The 26,805-nt window shown below is 44.5% G+C and overlaps 1 protein-coding gene across 2 annotated transcripts; it reads right to left on the bottom strand.

Moving 5' to 3' along the window:
• Positions 1 to 4,099: 4,099 nt before the first annotated feature.
• Positions 4,100 to 24,930, bottom strand: FBXO40 (F-box protein 40). 2 transcript variants are annotated; one of them, XM_048295446.1, is made up of 4 exons: positions 24,849 to 24,930; positions 16,929 to 18,824; positions 14,307 to 14,799; positions 4,100 to 5,724 (listed from the first exon to the last, which is right to left on the bottom strand). In XM_048295446.1, exons 1-3 carry the CDS (start codon positions 24,855 to 24,857, stop codon positions 14,602 to 14,604), a joined length of 2,103 nt encoding a protein of 700 aa, XP_048151403.1. In that variant the 5' UTR covers positions 24,858 to 24,930; the 3' UTR covers positions 4,100 to 5,724; positions 14,307 to 14,601. The 2 variants fall into 2 exon arrangements, with proteins under 2 accessions (XP_048151403.1, XP_048151404.1); XM_048295447.1 differs by lacking the exon at positions 4,100 to 5,724 and having other exon boundaries at positions 14,716 to 14,799; positions 16,867 to 18,824.
• Positions 24,931 to 26,805: the final 1,875 nt, after the last annotated feature.

Here is a 26,805-nt window from a genome sequence, read left to right as displayed (position 1 = left end):
CGTGTGTGAAGCGTTGAGTGATGAGATCAGGCTGGCAGAACCCATTCTTCAGCAGGGTGGGGTTTGCCAGCCAACATGTCTGAAACTGAAGCGGCTGCGGAATAGGCTGTTCAACACACTGACAAAGCAAACAGTAACAACTTGCTGGGAGCAATGGCATTTGTCCAAGAGTCTTAAAGGATCTCCGGGATGAAGTAGCTGAAACTGCTCCGAGCAGTGCGTGACCCCACGTCTACCCCAGCGCAGTACCTCAGGAGGGGAAAGGGCTGAATGTGATGCCCCAGTTTGGCCAGGGGCAGATGGTGGAAGAGTTTCTGGGACTTGTTTGGGCTTCAGATGAAGATAACATGAATAAAAAGATGTGAGATTAGTACAGCTAGAGACTAAGAGGGTCTGGAGCAGCCTGTCACACCACTCCATGGTGCTTACATCCCCAGCAGGCTGTGAAATCCATACTGTCCTCTGCCAACCTGACAGTATGCGCTCTCTGGTCCACCTCCTGAAGGTTTGGATGTGTGCTTGGATGAATGCTACCTGGTGGTACTGGAGCCAGCCAGGACTTGTGGAGTGGTTGGCTCTTGCTGCAGGACATGAGGGATGTGGTGGTCCAGGTGCTTTGACCCAGCTCCTGGTGAAGGTGACAGCAGCAGTGACAGAGGGGTGTGTTCGTGTCAGCACCAGAAGTGAAGCTGCTGGTGCTGACCCTCTCCTTCCTCCTCTCCTGATTCATGAAAAGGAACTCCCAATGCTGCAACTTCCTGAGGACATGAGTGGGGATGCTCCCTCCTTGTTCCTCTGCTGTCTCTCTTCACCAGGGGCTGCTGCCAACTGCTGCTGGTCCTGGAGCCTGAAATCAACCCTGTCCACTCCAGATGGGCTTTTTGAACTTCTCAGTTAATTTTTCATCCGGGGGAATATCTGTCATTTTTCAGCATCAGCTCATCACTCATTGAAGGAGGTGCATGGAAACCCACCTGGGTGTGCTGGGAGAAGCGGAATTTTCAACTGACCTGGGAGGAGGAACATGTTTTTGCAGTGGATAGGAGCTGGACAGACCTAGTGTGAAATATCACAGGGAAGCATGAGTCCCATGCTTTTGTCTGGGACACAGTTTAGGTGTGGTTATAATAGAGCTGGAGACCTTGAGAAAAGAAAAGATCAATCCTTTTCTCTTTTCTTCCTTCTCTTTTTGTTCTTTTTTTGTGTGTGTGTGGTTTTTGTTTGTTTTTGGGTTTTTTGAGAGTTGGAGAATGTGGAATGTTACAGGCACTTTGCTGTCTCCATTGTACTTTATCATTGCTCATGTTACTGAAGTGCAGGTGAAGGACACGTAGGAGAAAGTGTTCGGTGCAGAAGGTTGGTGTCACTAGGAGAATCAAACATGCAGCACTAGTGACGACGTGTCTTTGGTCAGCATTTTGTACTCTTCAGGGACCTGTATCCTTGTAACCCTTCAGGAACCTGTATCCTTGTAACCCTTCAGACCCAATAAAGGGCTCTTTGCAGTCTGATCTGTGATGAATTACATGTGGGGTGAGCACAGTTCTCAGGCCTTCTGACATTTTCAGAGATGTCAAAGAATCAGAGAGTGGTTTGGGCTGTCAGGGACGTTAAAGATCGTCTAGTTCCAAGCCATTGGGCAGGGACACCTTTCACTAGACCAGGTTGCTCAGAGCTCCATCCAGTGTTCTCACACACCTCTAGAGTGACATCTCTATGGCTTAAAAAGCAATCCTTGGTAAGTATTTCCTGTGATGCACTTACACTGAATTCCGCTGGTGACGGCCGGCACACTGAGCTGGAGGGTCGGGAGTGGCCTCTCCTGCTCTGTGTCTGCCATGCTCCACAAAAGGGCTTTGGCTGAACACAGTGCCTGTGCTGCTGTACCTGTGCTGGAGAAACAATGCCCACAGTTGCTTTGGAGGCACTGCAGAATGTGTGATTGTGATATAATGTGAGGTTGAGGTAAACACAGTTTGTTTAAATGCTTTACCTCTAGTCAGTGCATGCTCTCTTGGAGGCAGCTGAGCTTCAGCTGTGTTCATAAAGTGCTTCTAAACCAATGTAGTTAGACTGCTGAATCTATTTTGCTAACTTAAACTGAATGAGCAGAGGCATAATCAAACAAGGGGAACCTATGGGGAAAAGATCATCTTGAGCTTGGCTTTATTCTTTGAAAAATATCTGCTCTTTCAACACCACCTTAGAAGTTCTGGCTTGTCCATATCCACAAAACAATGCAGCCACAGCCTCCAAGTAATCTTTGTTGGCTGAAGTGCAAAGAACTTAATCTTATGTTTTGCAGGTTGACAAAACACGTATAGAATATTGTGTCTTATATCCAACAATCCTCCTAAAGGGTTAGTTTTAAACACCTACATTTAGTATTTATTTGCACCGACACAGTGTGCCTTACAATGGGCTGGTGTGCCCAGCAGCTAATCAGATGATGACCAAATTCCTGCTCCTTGATCCATGTGGCCAGGCAGTGATGCCATGTGGCACTTGGCCACGGCACATTTGACCTTGGAAGGCAGCATGGCTGTCTCCCAGAGAAGCAGAACGCCTAATATTATTTATCCCTGTCTTCTTAATGCAGTCAAGTTTATATTTGATGCACTCTTAGTCTCAGTGACATTTTCTGTAATAAGTGTTTTATATTTAAAATGGAACAAACATTGCTGTTAAGCACAAGGTCACCTTGTTTATCAGTGAGTATTACTTTTTTCTGCTTTAGAGTATCTGCTTCACTTGTTTTTGTGGATTAAATCCAGCTTCAGACCTTCAGGGACACAGTAATTGTAGACTCTAGTGGGGAATATCAGAGAGCAGGTAGTAAAATAAAATCAAATGCCACGGTATATTTCTCCTTATGGGGAATACGGCCACTCCTAATGCATTTCTTCCATATCTCCATTATTTTTTCCTTCCTTCCAAGTCAGTTTATGGGCCAAAAAGGTAGACAAACTGCCAGCTCTCATTTCCTGTGTAACACAGGCCTTGGAATTTTACCCAGTGTCTCTTTTCACTGATGTCATTCATTTTCTTCTTTTTTTAATTACTATGAAAGGACAGCTTGAAAAAACGAACCTGACCTTTATTTGAATACCTTCAAAGACAGTCTACCCCTTTGACTGATAGCTAGGACAGTCATCCTCACTGCTGAGGATGTGATGTCTTATTCTAGTCTGAAGGGGCCTAAATACAACTTGCAGCAGTTGATTGTCCCCGAGCCTTTCTCTGCAGGTGATGGTGCCACCAGTACTCTGTATTTTCTGTGGTGTGACTAAGAGATACTGGTTTAGCGAGACCAGAGTAATGCCTCAGAGTGTCCCCTGTCAGGTGTTTTCTGACCCTTCTAATTGCTCCTGTCATTTTGCTCTGGACCCTCTCCAGGCTTTCAGGATAATGAAGAGCTGTGTGGGCGGCTGCTCTGTGGGTGGGTGCTGCAGCTTCAGGCTTTGCTGGGCTTTCAAATCCACATCGTCAGTCACAGGTGACTGTGACTTCTCCAGGGGTTGCCAGTGAAGCTCCTGCTCTTGGCAGCTTGTCCTTCCTCACTGTCTGCACAGGAGCCAGCGGTCACACACCCATCTGGGCTTATCTGGGGGTGTCCGAGGCCAGTGGGCCACTCACGAAGCTTCTGTGAGTCCTGAGCCAGAACAGCAGCATCAAAAGTGAAGAGGAAAGGATTTAAGCATGAACTGCTTCCAGCAGCAGTTACACTCTGCCCCTGGTCACTCTCAGGTGTTCCCTCAGGTTACACAATTCAGAGGGATTCATGGATCAACAGCATTGAGGGAGCATGGTGGTCCAGGACCTGAAGAGACTCCACTAACGCTGCTGAGCATCCTGTCTTGGCTGAGTGTGTTCACCTGGCTGGGTGACTTGTGCTCACCTGAAGGACTCCCTCTCCTTTAGCTACTGACCTTGACATTTGCAAATTTTATCAACAATGTTTTTACAGTTCTATCTCCTGGTGCAATTATTAAAAAGCACAGTCCTTACAGAGAGACACACATTTTCAGCAGTGATTGCTGCTTCTTTTTGGACAGTTTTGACTGTTAGCTGGTAATTAATCCATGCAAATTGTGATGTATACAGACATACATTCTTTTTTCTTCAGAATTTACAAATTTCTTGATTTATTAAATTTACACCAGTGCTTTCATCAACCAAACGTATTATTTTGTCAAAGAATGAAGTCAGGTTTGTTTCTCACAACTTTTTTTTTAAACACTAACTTATTAAAATTATTTTGTTAGACCATATGTTAGCTAACTTGTAATAACTTGACACTCTCTTACCTGTGATTATTACTGCAGAACCATCTAACAGTCGGGTGTCATCTCGCTTTCTCTCTCTGGACACTGGCACATATTTTTCCAAGACCTTGGGATTTCTCTAGTATACCAGGATTTTTAAATACCTAACCATTGAGCCAGGTGCCTCCTCAGTCAAATTTTTTACAATTATGAGATGCAAATTTGTTTGGCTACTGATCTGAAAATACTTATGCTTAATAGACGCTGTTAAAACTTTCCTTAGTTTGCAGAAAGATGAGGAAGTTTTTTACTATCCTCATGTAGTGTGAGTACATAAATCCATTTCTTTCTGTATGCAAACAAGTAACTTTTCTGTATCAAGAAGCCTCCATCAAAAGTCTTCACTATCAACAGTTTTACCTATATCCACCCAGTAAGAGCCTAGACTGTGACTACTATTTCTTAGTTTTCAATGTATTTTGAAAAAAACCTGCCTCCAAGTGCCGTTAGCACTTGCAGCAATCCAGTTTTTCCAGATTATTTTGAACACTCCTTATCACCTTGTATGCTCCATAAATTCTCACTTTTATTGTGTGCCATATACCTCCTTTCCATACACCCCTTCCTTCTGGTTTTTCTTTTTTTTTTTTTCCCCCTGTTGGTTTTATACAAGGTTTCTAAGTGTTAACCTTCAGATTCCCTGTTAGGCCAGAAAAGCGTTTAATCATGTCTGTCTTCTTTTTCACAAATACAGAGCCACAGATCTTCTTCATCTTGTAAACTCCCAGCAGTGAAACGTCTATAAATAAAAATTTTATTGCAGCTTTCTCCTGGAGAGTCCTATTTTTCTGATTGCTTGATTTGCTCTCAGTTTAACCCATAACTTCCCCTGCTTGAGGATTTACCATTTTGAAGTACTGATTTTTGCCTACATATATGCTCAGCTTCACACATAAAATGCATAAATACATAAAGATCTTGGTTAATGCCTTGTAGACATTTCCCAAGTGTACTTATATACAGGTGCACATCTACATCTACATACATGTTGTGTGTCTACTTACATGCACGTACCTGTAGATGCACATCATATGTGTAGTCATACAAACACATCTACATGCAATGTAATCTTCTCTGGAACCAGAGAAGAGGCATTTCCAAAAGTGTGTGCCTGTTGCCTGGAACACAGCAATGCAGCATGGAGCTGAGGCTGTCCAGGCTGCCCTCCCTGGACAAAGTTGTGTTTTCCCGTGAGTCCATCCCTGAATGGTCATTCAGCTTCTCCACCAAGGGCAGACCTCCCCCTCCCATACCAACCAAGGGCTCTGTTAATATTTGGACAGGGCTGGCTCTTCTGAGCAGGATATGTCAAGGGATAGGAGGCAAAGGACTGCAGGTGAGTGGCACAAAGGTGTCCTCTATTCTGAAGCCCTTAGAAATTGCCGAGGCTTTGGTTTACCTGAAAAGGAGAGAAAAAAAGAAGTAATATGCAGCAAGACCAAAGCAATGCAAAACATCACCTCATGCTGCCTTCAGAAATGAGTCTCCAGCTCATCCACTCCATGCCTCTCCCTGCAGGATCCTGGGATATCCTGACCTCCATCCCTCCGAAGCAGCGGTGCAGGGGAAAGGCAGATGCTCTTCTCTGCATCTCGACCACAAGGGAAGTGGCTCAGCATTTTAAACTCCCACCTGCTCTACTCCTGAGCACAATGAAGAGGTCAATGAGAAGATGACAGCAGCAACGACATCCCCCACCTGTCCTTGAGATCTCCCTTGCTCTGCAGAGGAAGAGAAGGATCAGTGATGTTGTGTTGCCTGGAGCAGCTGAATAGCCAGCAAGTTGTCACAGCTGAACAACCGCGCTCCCCAGCAGCTGACTGTGTGCATGCTCTTGCCAGGCACACACGTGTGACAGGAAACAAGTGAGCCAAAGCCACACAGGCCCAGGGCCAGTTATACTGGCTGCACTGATGTCTCATAACTCGTTAAACTGCAGGTATGGCTTTCTTTTCCCTGCTGGGTCAGGAGGAGACGCAGGAGCAACCTCGCATCAGCAAGGAGAGTGCGAACCCCAACAGCTCCAACAGGGGGAAGCATTTTTTGTTACAGTTCTTTGGTAGCATCAGTCTCCAGCTGAACATTGGGTCCAGCTGTGTGTCTAACTCCTTGGGGCATGGCTGTTCTCTAGCACCTGTCCACTGGGGTCCAGCCCACTTGCTACAGCCTTTTGTTCTGTTGCTTCACCTTCAGTCATAAAATCTCTTTTCCCCTGAAGGAAATGAGATGTTTGCTCCCTCAAAACCTCAGGGAGTCAAATAAAAGCTGAAGAAGTGAAAGGGAAGAGGAGGACAGAGAGAATGAGTATGAGAGGACACCAGAAAGAAAGCATGGGGGACCAGGAAGATGTGGAATGACTCAGAGGTTTTGATCCCTGTGGTGGGTAGATGAGGTGTGAGGAGGTCTGGGCAGGATGAAGAACTCGTCCCTCTGCCCCTGACACCTACCTGGTGCCTTGAGATGGGCACTCACAGACATGGGCTCTGCCAGGGCAGCTATAGGTGGCTGGTGCCTGTGTTGGGACTGAGCTGATGCTGAGGCAGGAGGTGATGCTGGAGGTGCCATCTCAGCTTTGCCAGTGGCTGGAGAAATGTGGTTTTGGGAGAGGAATTTCTGTGTTGTGGCAGGCCAGACTAGGCATCACATCTCCCTCAAATGATGCCACTGCTGGAATGACATCAACTCTTGGAAACTCTGGAGGGAATTGATTTATTGATAGCACAGTACAAAAGTCTGTCCACAAGGGAAAGAAGATGAGCAGCCTGTGATGATGAGTGTTGGGAGCAGTGAGATTAGGGTGCAGGGCAGTTTCAGTGCCTGAGGACAGGGGACTCTTGTTGTCCCCAGGCACTTCCTTTCCTCACTGGCCATACTCAGCTGGGTGATTGCTGGGCCTGGTGCAGTGGGGTGGTCACACAAACAAATGTTACATCTCTTGTCTCCCAGGCTCAGTCCTTGCAGCCAAGTGTTGGGTCCCCACTTCCCAGCAGCTTTGATACATCCACATGGACTTTTGGCCACCTGGTCACCTGTAGTCAGCAATGTTCCCTCCTTAACTGCTGCAGCAGGGTTCTCTGAACAGCAGGGCGATGCTGACCCTGCTGGAGAGCCACAGAGTGACCATGACCCAGGATGTGCAGCAGGGGCCCTCACCAGCCCGCTGGAAGCGGTGTGTGGGGATGTCAGGGTCCACCTCCTCCCCGTCCTAGACCGTCCACAGCAGGGATTCTGTGTGTGGGATGGATCCTGACTGCCAGTGGATCCCTCTCACCCTGAACCATTTTCTTCTCTGGAAGAGCATTCACCTTTAGGAGGACCCTATTTTCATTGAGTGACCTTCACTGAAGGGGTGGGGGTGCAGGAGAAGCCCCACACTGGCACCAGAGCTGCTTCACTTTCACTCTGACAAGGCTAAAAGGAAAAAAAAAAACCCTACATTTAAACCCATTAACTCTTCCTGTACCAAGCTTGGGAGCCTGAAGGCAGCCAGGAAATGAGGCACAACCTCTGGGATCGAGGAGCCCTTCCCAGCCTGCAGCCTCTGAAAGCATCACCTGTCTGCATACTTGCTTTTTAGACTACTTCATCTTTGTGAAAGACTTGGAGGCTGAAGATAGTTTCTTTCTTTTTCTTTCCTTTTTTTTTAAAGCTGTTAGGTTTTTTTGTTTATTTTTTGGTGTGTGTGTTTGTTTGTTTGTGATTTTGTTCTTGTTTTCCCTGTGCGAAACCATCGTCGACTGGGAAGAAGACGGTTGCTCTGCAGTGGCATGAGCCACCTCCAGCTCCCTTTAGCCCAGTGGGCATGTAGGGCCACCAGCAGCTGCCAATTCAACCCTGGCTTTGCAGTAAGAAATATCACTGGGGGAAAAAAGCTGCGAGAAAGGAAACCTATGAGCTCTGATGGTATTTAACTACTGCCTTTTCCCTGTCTTTCAAACACACGGAGAGAAGCTGGCTGCTTCTCTGCTGCTCTTTTTCCTCTCCTCACAGTAACAGAACTCACACTTGCTGGGGCCAGCTAAAATCATGGATACACACCTGCAAGAAACCATGATAACCCCCAGCCACAGCTCTCCCAGTACAACCTCCTGACACCCAGCTTGTGCTGGCCAGGCATGGGCTCTGGACACAGACTTACCTTTTGCATTCCGGTCCCATCCTCACTCACCACTTCAGTCCTTCTTGGAAAAGTCTCACAAGGAATATTAACTCTTCCTGCAGAAGCTATGTTTAGGAGCCCTGAGCTGTCAGACATGGCCAAGCTGTTCTGCCTGGCGTGCCCACTGCTTCTCCAGGGTAATATCACACCAACCAGCACACCCTGTGAGTCCCTGCCAGTCTGAGATGCACTCATCTGTGCTCGCCTGGCCCTACACATTATTGTCCAGCATTATCCATGCTCTCAGAGAGCACCCACATATTCCAACAAAGCAGAGCTTTACCATGAAGGCATCGAGTTCAAGAGAGCCATTCAGTGGTGCTACAGCTGCTGGGAGAGTGCTGTGTATCTGTTTTCCTACTCAGGGAGATGAAAACCTGTTAAATGACTATGTGATGACAGATAAGGAGGTATCAATCAGCAGAGGCCTAGACAGCAAGGGGATAGAATACACTCATTGTGCTGAGAGAAACAGCAGCAGACAATAGCCGTAGCCAAAGGACAACCTAGATCAGCTCAGAGAAGCAGGTGAGGCCAGAGTGGCAGATGCCGGTGCACTGCAGGGAATCTCAAGTGATGCTGCGGAATCAGAGAAGTTATGCTGGGAGGAGACCTCCACAGGTCTCTGGTCCAACCTCAGTCAGGTCACCATAATTTTGTCCAACCAAATCTGGAAACTCTCCAAGAGTGGAGATACTGCCACCTTTCTGGGGACCTGTTCCAGTGCTGCTTTTTTACCTTTCTGGTAAAAAAGTAATTCCTGAAGTTCAGCCCGAACCTACCAAGTTTCAGCTTGTTGCCACTGCCCCTTGTTACATCACTTGTTACTATTGAGAAGGTCTTGGCTCCTTTATCTTTGTAACCACCTTCCAGATATTGGTAGGAAACAATATAAGGTGTAAACTAGACATCATGCAACCAGGAACCTGGTTGCATAACAGTCATCCCTGGTATTAAAAATTCTGCTGTTCAGGACTGGTAGAAAGGAAAAGAAAAACAGTTCATTAATCTCACATGTATGATGTTACAGGTTGTTTAGGTGGAACCCAGAAAGTTAAAAGAGGCTTTTCTCTGGCGCAGCTCAGTGTCAGCCATGAACTGCTCAAGTTCATACATGGATATGTAGGGAGAGAGCAAATATTAAAAGAGATAAACCCCAGTAAGAACTCTGCTGCCATGGGGAAACTAACTTTAGAGTTATGGACCAGCGAATCATCTCTCATCATCATAATGGGCCTCAGGCCTATAATTCTCAGCATGACATGACAAATTCCTTCACAAAACCATCACTGAACCTACAAAAGATTCGTTGGTTGTAAATAGCAATTAAGTCATAGAGCAGGTGGCCATCAAAAATAAATTTGGAGTGCATGATCATAATTTCCTTACATATAAATTCAGTAGAATAGATAGGGAAGATAAATAAGAATAAGCCTGCACTGCATATGCATGCTTTGTTTCAAAAGAAATTGAACCCCAAAGAATATGAGACTCTTTAGTGTGGACTGCAGTGGTAAGGAAACTGTATGGGAAAGACGCCCAGAATTTCTGACAGAGATGTGCAGTGTCTCTGGAACATGCAAAGTAAAGAAGCAAAAGCCCTTCTGTAGCTACCTGGATAGCCCCAAAGTGAAGGGTAAGGAGAAAACTTTTCTTCAAATGTTTGTAGATATAATGTAGCATCAATGTGGAAAATGGATTTTTAAAAGAAGAGAGAGTTTTTCATATAAGTAAGTAACTGAACCAGGAAGGAGAAAGTGGCTATGCAAAGAAGATGGGGTCAAACCTAAAAATATTTGCTAAAATTAAATAAATATAAACCATATATTAATAATAGTCCTCAACCAGGAAAATGATAGTGAAAAGTGTAGCAGAGGACAGAAGCATAATGAATATGAGGGTACAGGAACTGCCACACCTGATTTTAAGGCAAAACATACATTAATGTGATGAAACTAAGAAAACAAGCTAAGACCTGAATTTTGATGGATTTTTTAAAACCATAGTAATTTTTATTCCTAAGAAAGCAACAAAGAGTTACAGAGTTTCACAAAATAACAGGCACTGTTCAGATAAACTTCACTGTATCTGTACTCACTCAGTTTTGGGAGTTGCAGGGCCATCAAAAAATTCCTTCCTTCAACCCAGACTTAGGATACATGTCAGTAGGTCACCTGCCCTTTCAACCCTTAAAAATTATCATCTGCCCCATGTTACTGTATAGCACCAATTGGGAATTTCCAGAGTCTTTCTCAAGGAAATGCCTTTATCCAGAAAACCTCTGGTTTTGGCAGGACACCCCAACTTCTTTCATTCCTTTGCCTTTTTACCTGTCTCCTCTTGTCTCTCCTCACAACACCTACAAAGAGGCAGGTCTCTCTATCCAAACTCATTATCTTTTCTGTTTCCTGTCTTCTCTTGTCTTGAGTATTTTTGCCCTGCTCTGACCTTTCTGATTTCCATGATGCCTTAATTTCATTTCCACTTTTCCAGTGAGAGGAAACACTGCAAAATACATCAGCTTGGAGTGTGTGGAGTATTGCTCTTGCCCCTCACAGGACTTGTGGACAGCACAAACAAGATTAAAGTCATGAAGATCCAGAGTGTGGGGGCTGGATTGAGAACAACCTCAGTGCTCTGCTGGAACTGGATCCCCTTTTCCAGTTCAGACCCTGCCAAAACAAAAGACTATTTTGAAAAACACCAAATGCTCAGTTTCTTCTAATCAAATTCCTCAAGCTGAAATTTAGCTAAAGTTTTATTGGCCAAATTACAAACTTAAACCAGGAGCTAGGAACTTGCTGAACCTAAACTGAAGCCTCTCACCTTTTAAACAAGCCAGCATTGTGCTCACCAAGATACACAGGGCAGGAAAATTCAGTTCCTTACAGCTCCTAAATCTTCTGCTGACTCTGCTAATGGGCAGGACCATCAACACTGAGCTAGCTTGGCATGACCCTTAGATTAATAAAACTGCATCTGACACCAGCCCACACCTCTCCCCTCCTGGTAAGGGTGAGATGAAGTGAGAAGCAGCTCCCTGCTGACATTGGCCAGGTGGGTATGCAGAGGTGGAAGTGTGATCTCCCCTTCCCTGTACAGCTTTGCCTCTCCCGTGTCAGGTTAACCAGACTAATCTGAAGATGGCTGTGGATTTTCAGCTTTCACTGGATGTGCTGAAGGTTATTTAATCAAATTTACAGTTTACAGAAATACACCTATATATTCACAGGAGCAATATGTCTCTCTGTGAATGAACACCCTCTGTCTCTCCAGCATGCTCTGTAGGAACACCAGAAGGAAAATGATCCAATCTCCTGGATGTCCTATGCACACCCTGGCTGATCCCAAGAGGCAGAGGTTGCAATATTCCTAACTCTGACCATCAACCATCATATTTCCAAAGGTTGCATCCCCTTGTAGTGTGACTCAGGCACCTCCTGTGCAGGGAAGAAGCAGGATCTGTCGCAATAAGGCTGGAACTGAAGTCATGCTATCTCCAGGAGCAGGGAGGGATAAGAACAAAATCCTCTGCAACTGACAGAAGGAAGCCAGGAGCAGAATAGCAGTGGTGCTGGTACACTGGCACTAAAGGTAAAATGAGCCAAATTCACACCTAACATAGGCCAAAATTTCAGGGCAGCCACAGCAGTTTACAGCAGCTAAGTGGCTGATCATGTGAGAGATTGTTCACAGGCTGAAATTTTTCATGGTTTCCTGCCAGCCTTGAACACAGACTTATTCTACGACCTTATTATTTAAGCAACTTTTTTTCCACTCCCCCCAAATTATCCATAAAATTATGTGGCTCCATTTAGTACCCAGCATAGATACTGGCACCCAATTTTTGGACATGCATTTGCAGATACTGCAGTCTGCAGATACAGTTACATGCTCAGCATCTTTGAAAATCAGGTACATGATAAATGAAGAATGAGGCCCTGATGTAGAGACCTAGGAATTCTAGGTCTCTTAGGAATTCCTAGAGGCCTAGGAAGTCTAGGAATTCTGGCTGTATGTTTTCACATCTGTCAACTTTGCTGGGTAAAAGAAGGTGATAATATTGAGCAACTCATGTTATATGGAATGTTTTGAGGACAGGTGAGTTTTTGTAAGCAGCTTGAAAGGATGGCCAGTTTGTTTTTGTGCAGTGGCTTAAGCCTCAGGATGAAGGATCAGAGCGTTTGGTTCTAACTGCTCCTGGCCCAGCTTAGGTTCCCTGTGTTCATTTCCTTCAGCTCCCTCTTCATAAACCTGGGATGCTACTTGCATTTTCTGCAGGATATCTGTGCAGAGAAGTTTATTTTCATGTCTAAAGCATTATGAGACTTCCCAGAAAGGATCTCTAGGGGCAGAAAACAGAGCAGCATTAAGAAAAAAAAAAAAAAAGTGCTTCTCCTGTTCCCGGGACCATTCCACAGTCCTCACAGCTCAGACAGTATGCTCCTGAGGGTGTGTGTCTGGAGACTAAAAACATCCTCATATGGTTAAAAATCTCACAGGCACCACTTAAGCTGCAAGTGTAGACAAGGCAGAGCTGCACTCAGGGTGGTTTTGGTCACCACCCAATTCATGCCTTTGATTACCAAGCTCTCAGCCCAGGTTCATCAGCAGCCTCTCTGGGTAAGAGAGGGCTCCTTCTTGCATGGCCACCTCATCCCAGGTCTGCACCAAGATTGAGGATGGCAAGTGTGGCATGTATCCATCTGCTTGAGCTAGTTTTCACCTGACCAGCCCAGGTGAGAAGGACAGTGGTCCAGGCCAGCAAATATCCTGGCTCCCAGAGAGGTTCTCCTGCCTGAGACAGAGAGATGAAAGCCAGACCTCAGTCCTGAGCTCACACTTCTGGTTACAAGCTTAAAAAAGAAAGGGGGTGAGTCAGCACCCTGTGGCTGTGCAGTGGCTGGAAACTGTCCTAAGCTGACAGATAAATTTATGGCCATTTCAGAGGAATCTCACCCACCACCACATCCATGGCATTTCAGACTAGCACCACTGATAATGGGTTCAATTAGTGTAATGAGACAGACACTGCTGGTAACCTGCCTGTTTTCTCTCATCTGTTACCTCAGCAAGCCCATTCTGGTTTAAGTTAGTGTATTTATTAAAAAATAAACCAAATCCTAGCCACTTTTCTGCTGTGTAAAAAAAGAAAAGTTTCTCTGCTCCAGCCCATTTAACTGAAGCAAACATTACCCATACTGTTACTGAATGGGTTGCTGAATTACTTTTCTTTTATGAGAAAGAATATTATTTCTTTGACATCTTGTTTTCAATTGCTTACAATTAGAATTTGCAATTTACAACTGCAAAAGTGATTTGGTAAGGCATTCTAAAAATGACTTCAAATATTCTTTAATAGCTTTAATGAATTTTCAGATAAAACACAGAAAGTTGTTACCTTAAAATATAAAAGGTCGATTGAGTCTCTAAAATTGTTTGCTACTTGGTTACTTCTAACAAAGAGCAAGTTTGTTTGCTTTGGTTTGGTCTGAATGCTCCCATGAGCTCAGCTTTAGGCTTGCACTCAACTAGGTGTGCTTGCCTGAGTCAGGGTCCTAAATGATGGTCTGTGCCTGCGCAGTAATTCCCGAGTTTTCACTTGAGTTCTAATTAATTCACATAATTTTGGGGCGTCCTTTTCTTTTGCCCCGTCTCAGAGCAGGTTAGCAGTCCCTAGGTCTGCCAGGCAGGAGGGCATCTACTTGTGCTCCAAGAACTCGGCTTTCCAGACAAAATGAAGGTGTTTCAGACCTATTTGAGCTAAGTACATTAACTGCTCTTGCCTCTCTCAGGCACATGGTACAGGAGCAGCAGCCTACCTTCAAGGATGTGAAAATGCTGATTTCAAGTAAGATCCTCATTGCTTTCTTCAAGATGCTGTATTAAACCAGGAACAGAAACATAAACAGAAAGCATGTGGTATTAGTAAGCAGTGGATGAAGTTTTAACAAATTAATGCAGGAAAAAACCGATGCAGATGTTTCAAATGCAGCTGGAGAGAAGCCAATTTTGTACGTCCAAAGGAGAGTTGGAAGCAACAATCTTTACACCTGAATTCCCAAATCTTCATCTCAAGAGCCCTGAAGGGAGCATGGCAGAGGGGAAGCAAGTTGTTCAGACTCTGCGCTTGAAAGTAGAGACCAAAGTCTTTCGAGTCTGCTCCCGAGATTCGCTCATGCCCGTCAGCAGCACAGGCTCCGTCCTGTGCTCCACCTGGTAGAAGGGACAATTCCTCAGGTGCTCCGACATGCTCGGGCTGCCGCTGCACTGCCAGTTGTGAACTCTGGAGAACAGGCTGCTGAACTGCCAGATCTAATGCAAGAGAGGGGAAAGGAATTGGGGAGAGGAAATGAGGATTTAAAATACCTGTCTGTGCTTACAGTGGGTGTGCATTACTCACCCTGGACACTCTAATGAACATCTGATTGTGCAGGCCTGGCATAGCAAGTGAAAATGGGGTCTGTATTGTTATGTACCTCATACTTGCTGGTTTTGCTGCTTTAGTTATCGCCTGCCATTTTTAATGGGGAAGTATCCTACAGTTCGGTGTCAATCCAGAGCAGGGTATGAGGAAATTCAGGATACCTGACCACTGCACCTGTACAGAAAACTCCATCACATGTGCAGTGTGATCCCAGGTGTCTGTAAAGCAAGGGGACCACAGCATGCCTTTGTATCTCAAAGACACATATCTCAAAGAAACATGACTTCATAAGGACCTTCCAAAGCATCTATTGGCACCTACAAAGCAATTAACATTACAACACTGCTGTTATTCACCCCACCCCAGAAAAGTCTGGGAAATCTAAGGTTGAAGTTATTCCTAGAGGACGTATAAGCTCATAGAAAATAGAAATGTGCTGTTAAACTTCTCCGATTCTGTTTGCAGTGATATCATGCACCATTTAATAATATATTAGCATGTAGTGATATGACTGTGATTAAGTGACTTTAATATTTGCTGTATACCATTAAATCAAGTTAATTTTTAGTCAGAGTAGATTTCTTCTCCCTAAAAATGTTTCTTCCTTGCTTAAGATTGCCTGACCCTCTCCTAGTCCTAAGTGATCATAGCTATTACACACAGTAGTACAGAAATTTGGAATAATTACGAACAATGTTTTCAAGCAGAGTCTCTGCATTGGAAACAAGATCCCTGTGTGGCCAGTACAGAGAGCTAAAATGAAAAGGGTTAGACAGTCCTTAAATTCAATGCTGCTGGTTTGAAACTGAGCTACAATAACTGAAGTTAGTTGTTGTATGATTGGGAACTGGAATATCTTCCTTTTACTGATGGAAGCCACATCCTCCAGTAAATTATTTCAGTGGCTAATTCCTGATTTGGATTGGGCTAATTCAACTTGCAGCCACCAGACTTTGTTACACAGATTTTGAATTCACCACGTTTCATGTCTTTTTTTAACAGAGAGTGCTTTATCTTAATAAGGAGTCATTAATTGATAAGCTTCTATTTGATAGGAATCAATAGGTAGATATCTTCACGGCTCTGCTTGGAAGCCAGATCCTTACATAATCTCTGGGAGTTTTTCCTGGATCTCTAAATTATTTGTTTCTAGGTCTTTGTCTTGTCATCTTGGTTAGGCTGAAGTCTCATGCTACTCTTCTGAACAGTTTTATATAACAGTGGACTTGTCACTGTTAGGTTAATCATTGGACTTGATGATCTTCAAAGTCTTTTCCAACTTAAATGATTCTATGACTCTATGATTCAGTGTTAGAGCAGCTGCAGGGCTATCACCCAAAGAAATCCCTGTAAAAACTAATGTTCAACTAAGACTTAGACTAAGTTGTGTCTACATATTTCTTTCTAAACAACCTAAACAGCCTATAAGAGTGGTAGTGTTCCAGCACAAACAGTGGGAGACCAGCTTTGCAGAAGGTAGTTTTCTATCCCTAAGCTGCTTCCTCACTCATAGTAATCCTATGAAAACTAATTATGAAAGCCCTTGGAGACTGATGTGAATGCCTGAGCACCTTTCACAGACATTTTTCTTTGATCTTTACCTTTTTGGCATTCTAAAGCATTTTGACATACCCTAGATTGCCTTGTAAATAACAACAAAAACAACAAAAAAGTATGAATTTCAAGTTCTTCAAAAATCCATGTGTAATGCTTAAATATCAGGAATTCTTACTTCTCAGTGCCTAGAAATGGTGCACATGCAAATGGGTTACCCAAGATGAGCTTGGGTGGGGACTTTCAGCTAGTCAGAAAATGTCTAGTTACACCTTCATCCTTTTGCTAGATGTACTGCGCTCTATGGCCCTGGCCCCTGACAACAAAGCCCTCTGCAAATTCACAACCTCATGAACCTCCCCCATATAAATGTCTGCATGTTTATATGCAGCTTTTCTCACCATTCTTGTGTTTTATCTGAAGAGAACTCATGACTCTTTTTCCCAGTGTCACAGTCACTTGCCTTTTTGTGAGCTTTCCACGAAGTACCACCGTGGGAATATCTTTTTTTCTCCCAGACCAGCAGGACCATCCCCCTCTCTTGAAGAAGAGTGGCACAGATGTCCCTCATGAGCACTGACACTTGTGACAGCTGAGATAAACTGAAGCTGTCCAGGAATCCCGCAATGTACTTGAGCACTTCCACTGGGAGGCTGCTCAGCAAGTCCTTGTTTTCCCCTCGACTATCCACTGTGGAATTGCACTTTCCCGGTTCAGCAAGAAGCGTGTCCACCTCTGGCTTAATAGCAAATGTCTTGAGAGGCTTGCTGTAAATAACCTTGGCCTTAAGTCCCTCAGGGCGGAAGTGATTTTGAACAAAAGGACATCCCAAGTAGGCCAGCGGGCAGCGATGCTGGAACCATCCATCCAGGCATGACTGGATATCAGCGTGCACATTCTTGAAGTGCGATGGGAACTCGTCCCTCCTAAAGAAATGACTGCAAGTGAACGTGAAAGCTGAACTGCTTTTGTTGTGTCTTCTGGTTACACACTCAGTGTAGAGTTCCATGTGCAGCTCTGGTGGGCTGTTTTCATCCAGAATATCTGCTAGAACTGCGCTGGAGGAGAAGGGCTCCAAAGGAAAGCTGTATGTCTGTGTTGCAAAATCCATAAAGAGTCCATCAATACCTCTTGCTTCAGAAATCTCATGGCCTTTCAGCTCTTTTTCCAGAGCACACAGTAGTGTGGCTTCAACTATGTTTGTCTTAGGTAGTTCTTCTATGTTTATTCCCAGTTCTGAGGTATCCACTGACTTGTCTGAAGTTGGCACCTTGTGGCCCAGTGCATCTCCTAGTCGTGCTCTTTTGCCACAGTAACTAACTGGCACTTTGAAGGTGTAGACAGTCTTCACCTCCTGGGCTTCCAAGTTCCCATAGACAAAGTCTTTTTCTCTGGGAGTGCAAGCAGCCATCTGGCCAAAGCGGATGAGCATTCCCCCATGATGTACCAGATACATGTTGTAATCAGCTACACCGACTTCCTTCTTCAGCCTCTCCAGGACCCCTTCTTGCCAGGGAGCCAGTCCATTCAGTTCTCTACTCGGTGTTACTTGTTCAGACTTTTGGCCCTTTCCCTCTTCTGCACCATCAGGTCCTTCCTTTGCCTTCTCTGTGGAGCTGGCAGCACGAGGGGCTGATGCTGTTTTCTTGGAAGCCTCCTCTGTCTTTCGTCCTGTGCTGGGTGCTGAGCCCGTTACCTGGCAAGCCAGAAGCTCTTTGCTGAAAATGTTCTCCCAGGTTTTGTAACTCCCCAGATCCATTCCCTCTTTGTCCTTTGCCAAATCTTCCCGCTCACGCTGGCTGAGCTCAGACTGGTCACTGCCCTCTTGGGAACTACAGGCAGCTCCCCCCACAGCACCTGCTTCACCACCCATGGCTTGATCCATTAGCTCTTCCAGTTCATCCTTTTTCCTCCACTCTGGAAATAATTCAGCTATTTTCAAAGTCCTGAAAAGTATCTTCTGGTCTCTGAGTGCCAAAGCTATGTCCAGACATTCTTCATTCACGGTCTCTTTCATAATATTCTTGTGCAGGGTTGTGTCTGAATCCACATTTGGCCAGCGATTCCACTCCATTGAGCAGCAGACAACACTGGCTGGACAGACCTGGAGGTGTTTCCCCAGCTTAAAGCGGGCCATGGAGAAAGGGCAGCCATAGGCTGAGTTGAGGCAGGACACCTGCTCCAAGGGGCAGAGCAATTTGTGCTCCTCCTCCTTGCACATGTGGAAGGTGGCCCCACAGTGGAGGCGGCAGCTGATCACCATGCAGGACACGGAGACCTCAATGGGTGCGTGGCAGTGCTGGCTGAAGCACTGCTCACAGTGCCTGTGTTGCCCAGGGGGAGCTTTCTGGGCCCGGTGCTGTGTGTGGCAAAGACAAGAAGACAAGAAGACAAGAGTTATTGCCCGAAGGAGCGAGGACGGCCACAGACCCTCCATGCCCACACTTGGTTTCCACACATGGGGTGCTCACACGCACTTCTAGTGGGAATAAGGCTGTGAGAAAGTGATACTGCCAGCTCCATACAGTCACGTACCACCTCTGATCCCCACGGTACAGCATGGCCTGGTAGCAGCACGGATATAGATAAGGTCTTTACTCCTTAGCCCAGGCAGCCAGGGTATGAGCTGTTTTCTGTCCCTATATTTCACCAAGCTGCTGAAATCAAGACTTCCAGGGGCACAGTGAAGGAGCATCCCACTTCCTCAACACTGAGCAAGAAAAATGACATTCCTTTTTCCTATCTAGATGTGGCCTAGGCATCTTCTCATCTCCCCACAAAGACATGAATGTTGCACAAATGAACCTCCCTTTGCTCTACACCAGCAAGGTCAAGAGTGAGGATTATCTTCAGGATCCCAGTTCCCAGTGTGGAAAACTGGGTAAGAGCTAATCTCCTTGGGCTTCTTTACTCTGTTTTCCTGACTTACTCTTACACTTCAGTTGTTGGATTACAGAACTAAAGGCTGCTCAGTCATAACTTGGAACTACTTCCTTGGACACCTTCAACTGGATCTGTAACTTGGCCCAAAGAAGACCTGCTGCAAGTAGCAACCTCCCGACTTTTGACTTCCTGCTCCTTACTATAGGAGCTGCATTCCAGCCTCGTTCTGGAATCACTGCGAATCTTTGTGAAAGGAAAAAAGCTAATGATAAGGAGGAACTTGAGTTTTGTTTCCAAATAGAACCCAGAGTGCTTTTCTTTTTATGTGAAAATAGGAAAAAGATTTTTGACAAATCTTCCCACCACACATTTCATGCAGTAGGATCTACCATAGGCCAAATAGACTCTCACTTGGCGCTGAGAAAAGACAGATATTGGTAGTAAAATAATTTAGACTTTGTTTCAGTTTTCCTAGGGTTAAAGAAAACACAATAGTGTTTACCTAGATGTGTTTTCTTTTGCAACCCCAGGCTTAAGTGACCTAGCCCTGAGGAGACCTGTGCTGCTGTGGAAGTGGGCTCAGGCTCCAGGGGAAGAGATGCTATGTGAAGAGTGTCCTCTCTGTTTCTTGAAGGTATTCTCTTAACTTTCTGTCTTTCACACTTTTACACCCTGGCAGAGGAAGTCATGAACAACACCGGAGAAGGAAAGATGCCTGGGAAAGGCAGTGCTTGTGTGTCCCTGCACTAAATACCAACACTCATTTGAAAATTTGATGTGCATTAATTGCTCAACACAACTTTGTTCCATCTTTTGCAATTTCCAAAGCTGATCAATACCTCCTTACACCTCCTCATGAATCAATCCCATTCTCTCTTGGCCCTGCAGAGTAAAGGAACACATCCTTGGTAGTCCCTTTCCTCAGAGACAAACTTACACTCTCTCACGTATAAGGCTCAGGGAAAGAGCTGAAGACAGCAATGCCGAAAATAAAACTTTGTTACTTCCCACTTTAACGTCCCTGCCTTGCCTTGGGAAGCACTGGCTTCTGCAGAGAGGTGACACCAGGGCACTGGCCAGGGTGGCCTCAGCCACACCAAGCCCTTAAATACATGTGCTTTGGGGTGGCATCTGTCCTGCTTTAGGCTGTTGAGTTACATCTACTTCTATGCAGCTCAGAGAAGCAGGAGATACAGATGGATTTATTTCACACTGGTGGCATCCTTGCTGCTCTCATTCTTGTAGCATTTTGCTGCAAATATAATCTCTAAAAATAGTCCCAGCCATTACTTGCATAAGGTCAGAGGAAGGCTGGGTACATTACACTGCAATAAAAACATGACTTTCACTTTGGAAAGTGAACAATACTTTCCACTGCAAAAGTAACTCTTGGGGAGAAATAATTGATTAAAAAAAACCCAAACCACTACATCAGAGGCATAGGCCTTATTGTTCTCCAAAACACAGAAAAGACTGATGGCAAAGTTTCTGGAGAGGAGCCTGCTTTCACATTGCTGTATGCTGAAATAAACCCCATCCAAATCATGGTAGAGAAAGAAAATACATGCTTTGTTTATGAAAAGTGACCATATCACAGCATTCAGATGCAGAATCAGTCTTCCTCATTATTCAGGCATTTTTTAGTTTAGTTTACCTCATCTCTAACTTGTATATGCCGTTCTTTTCAGACAAAAGATATCTATGCTTCTTTTCTCATTGTCAAATCTGTGAACATAGAGGACAGGAAGTAGGGACAGAGAGTTTTATTCTGATATTTATCAGGGCTTGAATGCTTCTTCTATTCTGACATGACAGTAATCAGGAGCTCTGTATTTTAATTGATAATTAGTTAGCTCTGTGGTTTAATTGATGATATTATTGCACGTAAACAAACTACAAGCTTTCAAAACACTCAGCAGAAAGTTTGCAAATTTTGCCTCAGTAGGTTTGATAGATAACATCCAGAGGCAGGCGACACACAGATATGTCAGGTGACAAAACATTTCTCTAAACATGTATAAACTTACAGATTCCCTGCAACTTGCAAAATGTCTCAAGGTCTGGGTTAGGAAACAAAAAAAACCAAACCAGAAATAATTACTTCAATCATGTTCAAGCTACTGTGTAAACAAAGAATGCACATTACAGTCCACAGTCTGTCCACTTTGGTAAATCTTTATTTTTAGACCATCATGACAGCAAATCAAGTAATGTTTAAAAATATACAGCTGCTATTTTAACTGCAGCTAAGTCTGTGTCTGGAGTGGACCTGTTCCGTGATAATAACGTACAGCTTATAAGCCAATTAAAATTTATTTTCAGGAGATATATATTTAATTAAGTCGCAGACAATGAGCCAAAATAATAAAAGTGTTTTCTCATTTGGCATGTGCTACACGTGACTGATCATTTGACATACTAAGGTCATACACTGTACCTGAGCTCCTTGCACAGAATCAAGGGATACCTCCCAGTCTGAAGAAACATCAAAAAGGGCCACCAGAAACCCAGATAAAGGACCCTAAAGAGTGCCTCTGAGATGAGATTCCAAATGAACATAAAACAGTCTTTCTAAATTTTACAACATGATAACAAGCTCCTAAAAAAATCTCATGGAAGTTGACATCCAAATGCTGGAGCCAAGAATGCTGAAGTTATATATAATGTTACAACAGACAGAATGGGAATACTTTCAGGGAAGTGTATAGGGCATATAGGCAATGTTCTCTATTTCTTATAATCCTTCTTACCTGGTATAGAGTGTTTATCTCATCTTTATCATATTGAAATCTTGAGGAGAATACAGTTATTAATTTTCTTACAGTATAAAAATTTTCATTTCAGTATATTTACTATCTTAGATCTGATCATGTTCACAATAATGAATCTATCTTTGCAGTACTAGAGGTGCACTTGAGGTTGAAAAATACTATTGCTTCTATTTGGCAGATGTAAAATTAAAGTTTAGAAAGATGAAAATATATAGAATTAAATACAGTATTTTATACAAATACGTAAATATACATGCCAAGCATAGAGATGCTCAGGTTCTGATGTTTCACTTGCAGTTGCATGCCTCCTGCATAAAAACCCTGGCAGAGCCAGCTGTAGAATCACATTTTCTAGGACACCAAGTAAGTCTTCTTAAACTAGTGATTTTCTTTTCCTTTCATGCACTGCTCTTCCTCAATCACTGCTTGCTTAACAACCTTGTCAAGAAATCAAGCTTGGGTCTCCTTTTGCTAAACAGATATTTTTATTTCTTAGAGCTGAGGAAAAAATCACTATGCCATTGGAAACCATACTGTACTGCATTTGTACATGAATCTCGGCAGCCCAAGATTTCTTGAGTCCTCTCCTTAGATACAAAATAAAAAGCAAATCCAGGATTGCCACCACCTAGAATCACAGGGCCCTCTAAATAAGTCAAACTCCCCACTTGAACACCCACAGCAGGGACAGTACAGCTTGAGTGACCCCCTGGCACTCAGCACTGTGGGTCACTGTCCTTCATGGCGCTCCTGCTTTGCAGTTGCCATTTGGACTGATCTTGCACACACAAGTTGCCAGCCAGGCTTTAAATGAGGCAGGCAGTGAGTAATGGTATGGCTCAGGGGAGGTGGAAAGGGACAATTAAAGGTGTAGATGAAATCTTCATCAATAACACTAATAACATTCCAGTGAGCGTGAGCAAGACCTACTTTTGAGGTGACCTTGAACAAGTTCACATGGATTTCATAGCGGCACTTTGATTACAGGGCAATGCTGGTGAACTTCAGATCCTTAGTATAAGATGTGAGGAGGGGTAAGGTTTTCTGTGAAACAACTGACTTGTTGGATAAGCCCAACAACAAAAGGATGAAGATGTTACAATTAGGGAGCTACTGCCTGTATTTTCTACCTGGAGATCATCTGGATGAGGCTGTGGTGTTTCATGGCAATAACCACTATTTCAGAGTTACTGAACAGGTTGGAATTGCTTTATACTGCCAAAAATAGGCTTGAAAATGTCAGGAATGAAGTAGATCCACAGTATAGTGCATCAGTTGGGCAAAGAATTCAATCCATGCTCCTTGCTTTTCTTCTGGAGAATGCCTGTTGCTCAGGTTCTCACAGCAGCACATCAGCTTCTCCTCAGCTCCCTACACTCCACATGCAGGACCATGGAGATCAAGAGAAGCTGTTGCACCATGAGGCCTCCCCCTCGCCTGGAAAATCTGTGCTGCACACAGGCAGTAAAGTGGCACCAAAATTTGCTTGTGCAGTTTCTGACTGGTGAAATGCATTAGAGCTGTCATAGGAGGAGCAGAGAGACTTCAGAGTAGTGAGGCACAGGTAACACAGGGCACTGCTGGTGGGAACCCCACACTGCACTCCCCACTAAAAGACCTGGATCAGCAATGTTTCTTGCTCCTCCCTACCTGGTGCAATCTAGCCACAGCTCACCTGAGAGAAAGCCACCCAAAAATTCCAGGCACTGAAATGGTCCCCTGGGCTGGTGGCATTGTGCAGAATAGCCCAGCAACAGCATCTTGTGCTGGGCATGTTGGGGAGTCGTGTGGGAGACAGGCAGAACAGCAGGCTGTGACATGGAGCTGCTCTGCTGCTCCTCAGACATGTCAGTGCTGTCCTTGGTAGACACACAGTCAAGCAAACTTTCACTTTGCATGGGTAACTAGGAAATGGGTTTGGTCTTGGTTTGAGTTCAACAAGTGCTTTAAAATAATAGTCCAATTTTGTTGCAGTTTGAGAAAAAAAAAGGCGGGGGTGAGTAATGGTCCAAACCATGTTTTTTTCTCTTTGGGCTCAGGTTCTATATTATGCTCTGGTAACAATCTCACTAACATACTTTTCTGAAAGGTGCCCAGCATAAAGAATCTCAGAGCTATTGGTTAAGATCTAAATAATAAAATAAAAGAGATTAATGAGTAAAAATTGCTGAGCAGTCACAAGACTAAATGGTACAGCAGTACCTTTAACTCTTGTAATTCTTCATCATTCATTCAGTGTAGATTGCCAACATAAAGTTTGCAGTCTCAATCTACAAAACTAATTTGATTTTAAGTCTAAGCAGTTCTGCCATGAGATTGCTCTTGCCTCTCCTCTGACCCTTACTGTATCTCCTTGTCTTCTCTGAGGTTCCTGAAAATAATAGAAATTAAATTTTTGATTTATCATCTGACCTGCTGCTGAAGCTCCCATCTTACAATCAGCATCTTAGTTTTTTAAAATCCTGCATACAGTGCTGCAAACTACAGCTAATTCACTGAATACATTATGGAAGGTTTTTTTTTTTAGAGTAGTATGTCACAGAAACGCTCAGAGTTACCAGCTGCCTCTGTTCTAGAGTGTCATTTAAGACAGCTCATGATTATTCTGTTTCATCTTAATTACTAAGGCTGTTTTGAAGATATCTTGATTTTCATAGCTCACTACAGTAACAATTACATTGCATAACGTTTGTCCAAAAAAGACTCCAGCTCTATTCACAAAGCCTTACCTTGATCATAGAGTCCCTGTGCACGTACCAAACACTTCTCTCCCGGTTGTGCTCAGCTGGGCTGAAGTGAGGTGGGTGAGGGAGAGCTGCAAGCAAAGAAAGAGAGGAGAACAGAAGGACACGGAGCAAGCCCTGGCAGAAACATCAAGTAGTTTTGGGATGTTAAAAATAAAACCTGTGCATGTGACCATGTAGCTCAGCTTACAGAGCTGTCTCTTCCACTGTATTTGTTAACACTGTCACTCCTGGAGTGATACTTCACAGACAAGTAGAGAGGAAGAACAAATAATACTCCATGCCCCCTGTATGACAGAAAAAGATCAAACCCGTTCCCCAGCCCTGCATCAGCTCCCAGCTGCTCTCTGATGGAGGTCTGCCCTTTACAACTTGCCCCCCTTGGTGTCCACACCAGTTTGTGGTTTCTGCAGTTGGAATTGTCACCCAGTTCCCATTGTCACCAGACGTAGCAGCTGGCACAGACAGCAATGGTGGGTTTCTGATCTGTCCGGGCAGGGGGGACATAAAGAGAGTGGGAATGGCCCTGACTTGAGCAGCTGGGCAGATGTGCCTACCTTCCTTCTGGGGACCCCCAGGAGACTCCCAAACTTCAATCCCTCCACTGCACAGTGAAAAGGTCCCACCAGTCACCAAGTGTAAGCCTGAGGGTACAGCTCCCTGCAACATCCTTCCTCAGCCAAACCTGGGGAAGCAAAGGAGCAAAGGAGAGCACTCATGTTTTACTGCAGGCATGGACCCATTAAAGCATTTCATGGTGACTTCCATGGTGAGCATTTCATACTGATGGTGAGTACGGACAGGTCCTCCATGCCACTGAGGTTCGGGGGTGCAGATGGGGCAGGCGCTGCTTCTCCCTGGTGGGTGCTCACCCTGTCTGGCTGCAGACATCCCTTGTGACCCTGCTGCTGTACACAAACACCTCTCACCACCTCAGAAACACAGAACAACCCTTTTGGCTGTGATGACTTTGAGATCCTAAGTCACGATCAACTTGTTAACTTTGTCTTATCTTTTTCTTTTCCTATCTGTGAGTCCCCAGTGGCTCTCATGGCTTGAAAGAGTGCAGGCAACTGTTTTCATTTTTAGGGATGAACAAAATGTCAGTGGGTGACAACCAAGGCTTGCTGGTGCCAATTGCAATTTAGTAGAGCTAAATATGGTCAGCAGTCTGGCTGTGTGGCCTTTTTTAGAAAGGGCTGTATTATCGTGATACCATTTTCTGGCATCCCATTGCACTGGGGAAAACAAGAGTCAGGGATAATATGCTTAAACTCGAATTTAACCCAATCACAGCATGATGGCTGATCTGTTTACTCTGTCCACTTCCACTCTTCATCCCCCAGCTCCGGGTCATTTGTCAGCCTTCAATGTTGTCGTCATCTTTTGAGGCTGTGTTTAAAAACATGCTGAGGGCATGCCTCGCTCTTGCATGAAGAAAAATTCTTCTCAAAATTGTGTACTACTGGTTTAAGAGTAAATTCTGTCCAGCTGAATTAACTCAGATTACAAAGACACTCAGGGCTTCAGAAGCTGCTTCGGTCTCAATTTTACCAGCACCTGATGTCAGCCTGGTCTCAGATCTCTGTGCTTTCAGATGGTTTGAACTCTGGTGATGCTTTTTGCTGTTTCCATGCTTTGCTCCGTGACCACACAGACCCAGAGAGCCTGGACCTGCCTCTCTCTCTATCTGGTACGCTACCTCACAGCCTCACCCCACACAAGGCCCCAAGTTTTGCAAATCCTTGCCTGCAGGTGATGACTGTGATCCAAAAGGTGTCATCTATGGTGGCTGTTAAGGGCAGGTTATCACAAGACATGCAAAATGAACATAGTTCACCGTGCCTGAAAATATGTACTTGGTGGGGAGAAGGGAGCAGAAGAGCAGAGAGAGAGGAAACAGGAATTCATCCTTGTACCTGCATTGCATTAGCTCAGCTGC

Source organism: Corvus hawaiiensis, chromosome 2 (genome assembly GCF_020740725.1).
Source record: "Corvus hawaiiensis isolate bCorHaw1 chromosome 2, bCorHaw1.pri.cur, whole genome shotgun sequence".
Classification (NCBI taxonomy): Eukaryota; Metazoa; Chordata; class Aves; order Passeriformes; family Corvidae; genus Corvus; species Corvus hawaiiensis.
This window is presented reverse-complemented; position numbering and strand designations above follow the sequence as displayed.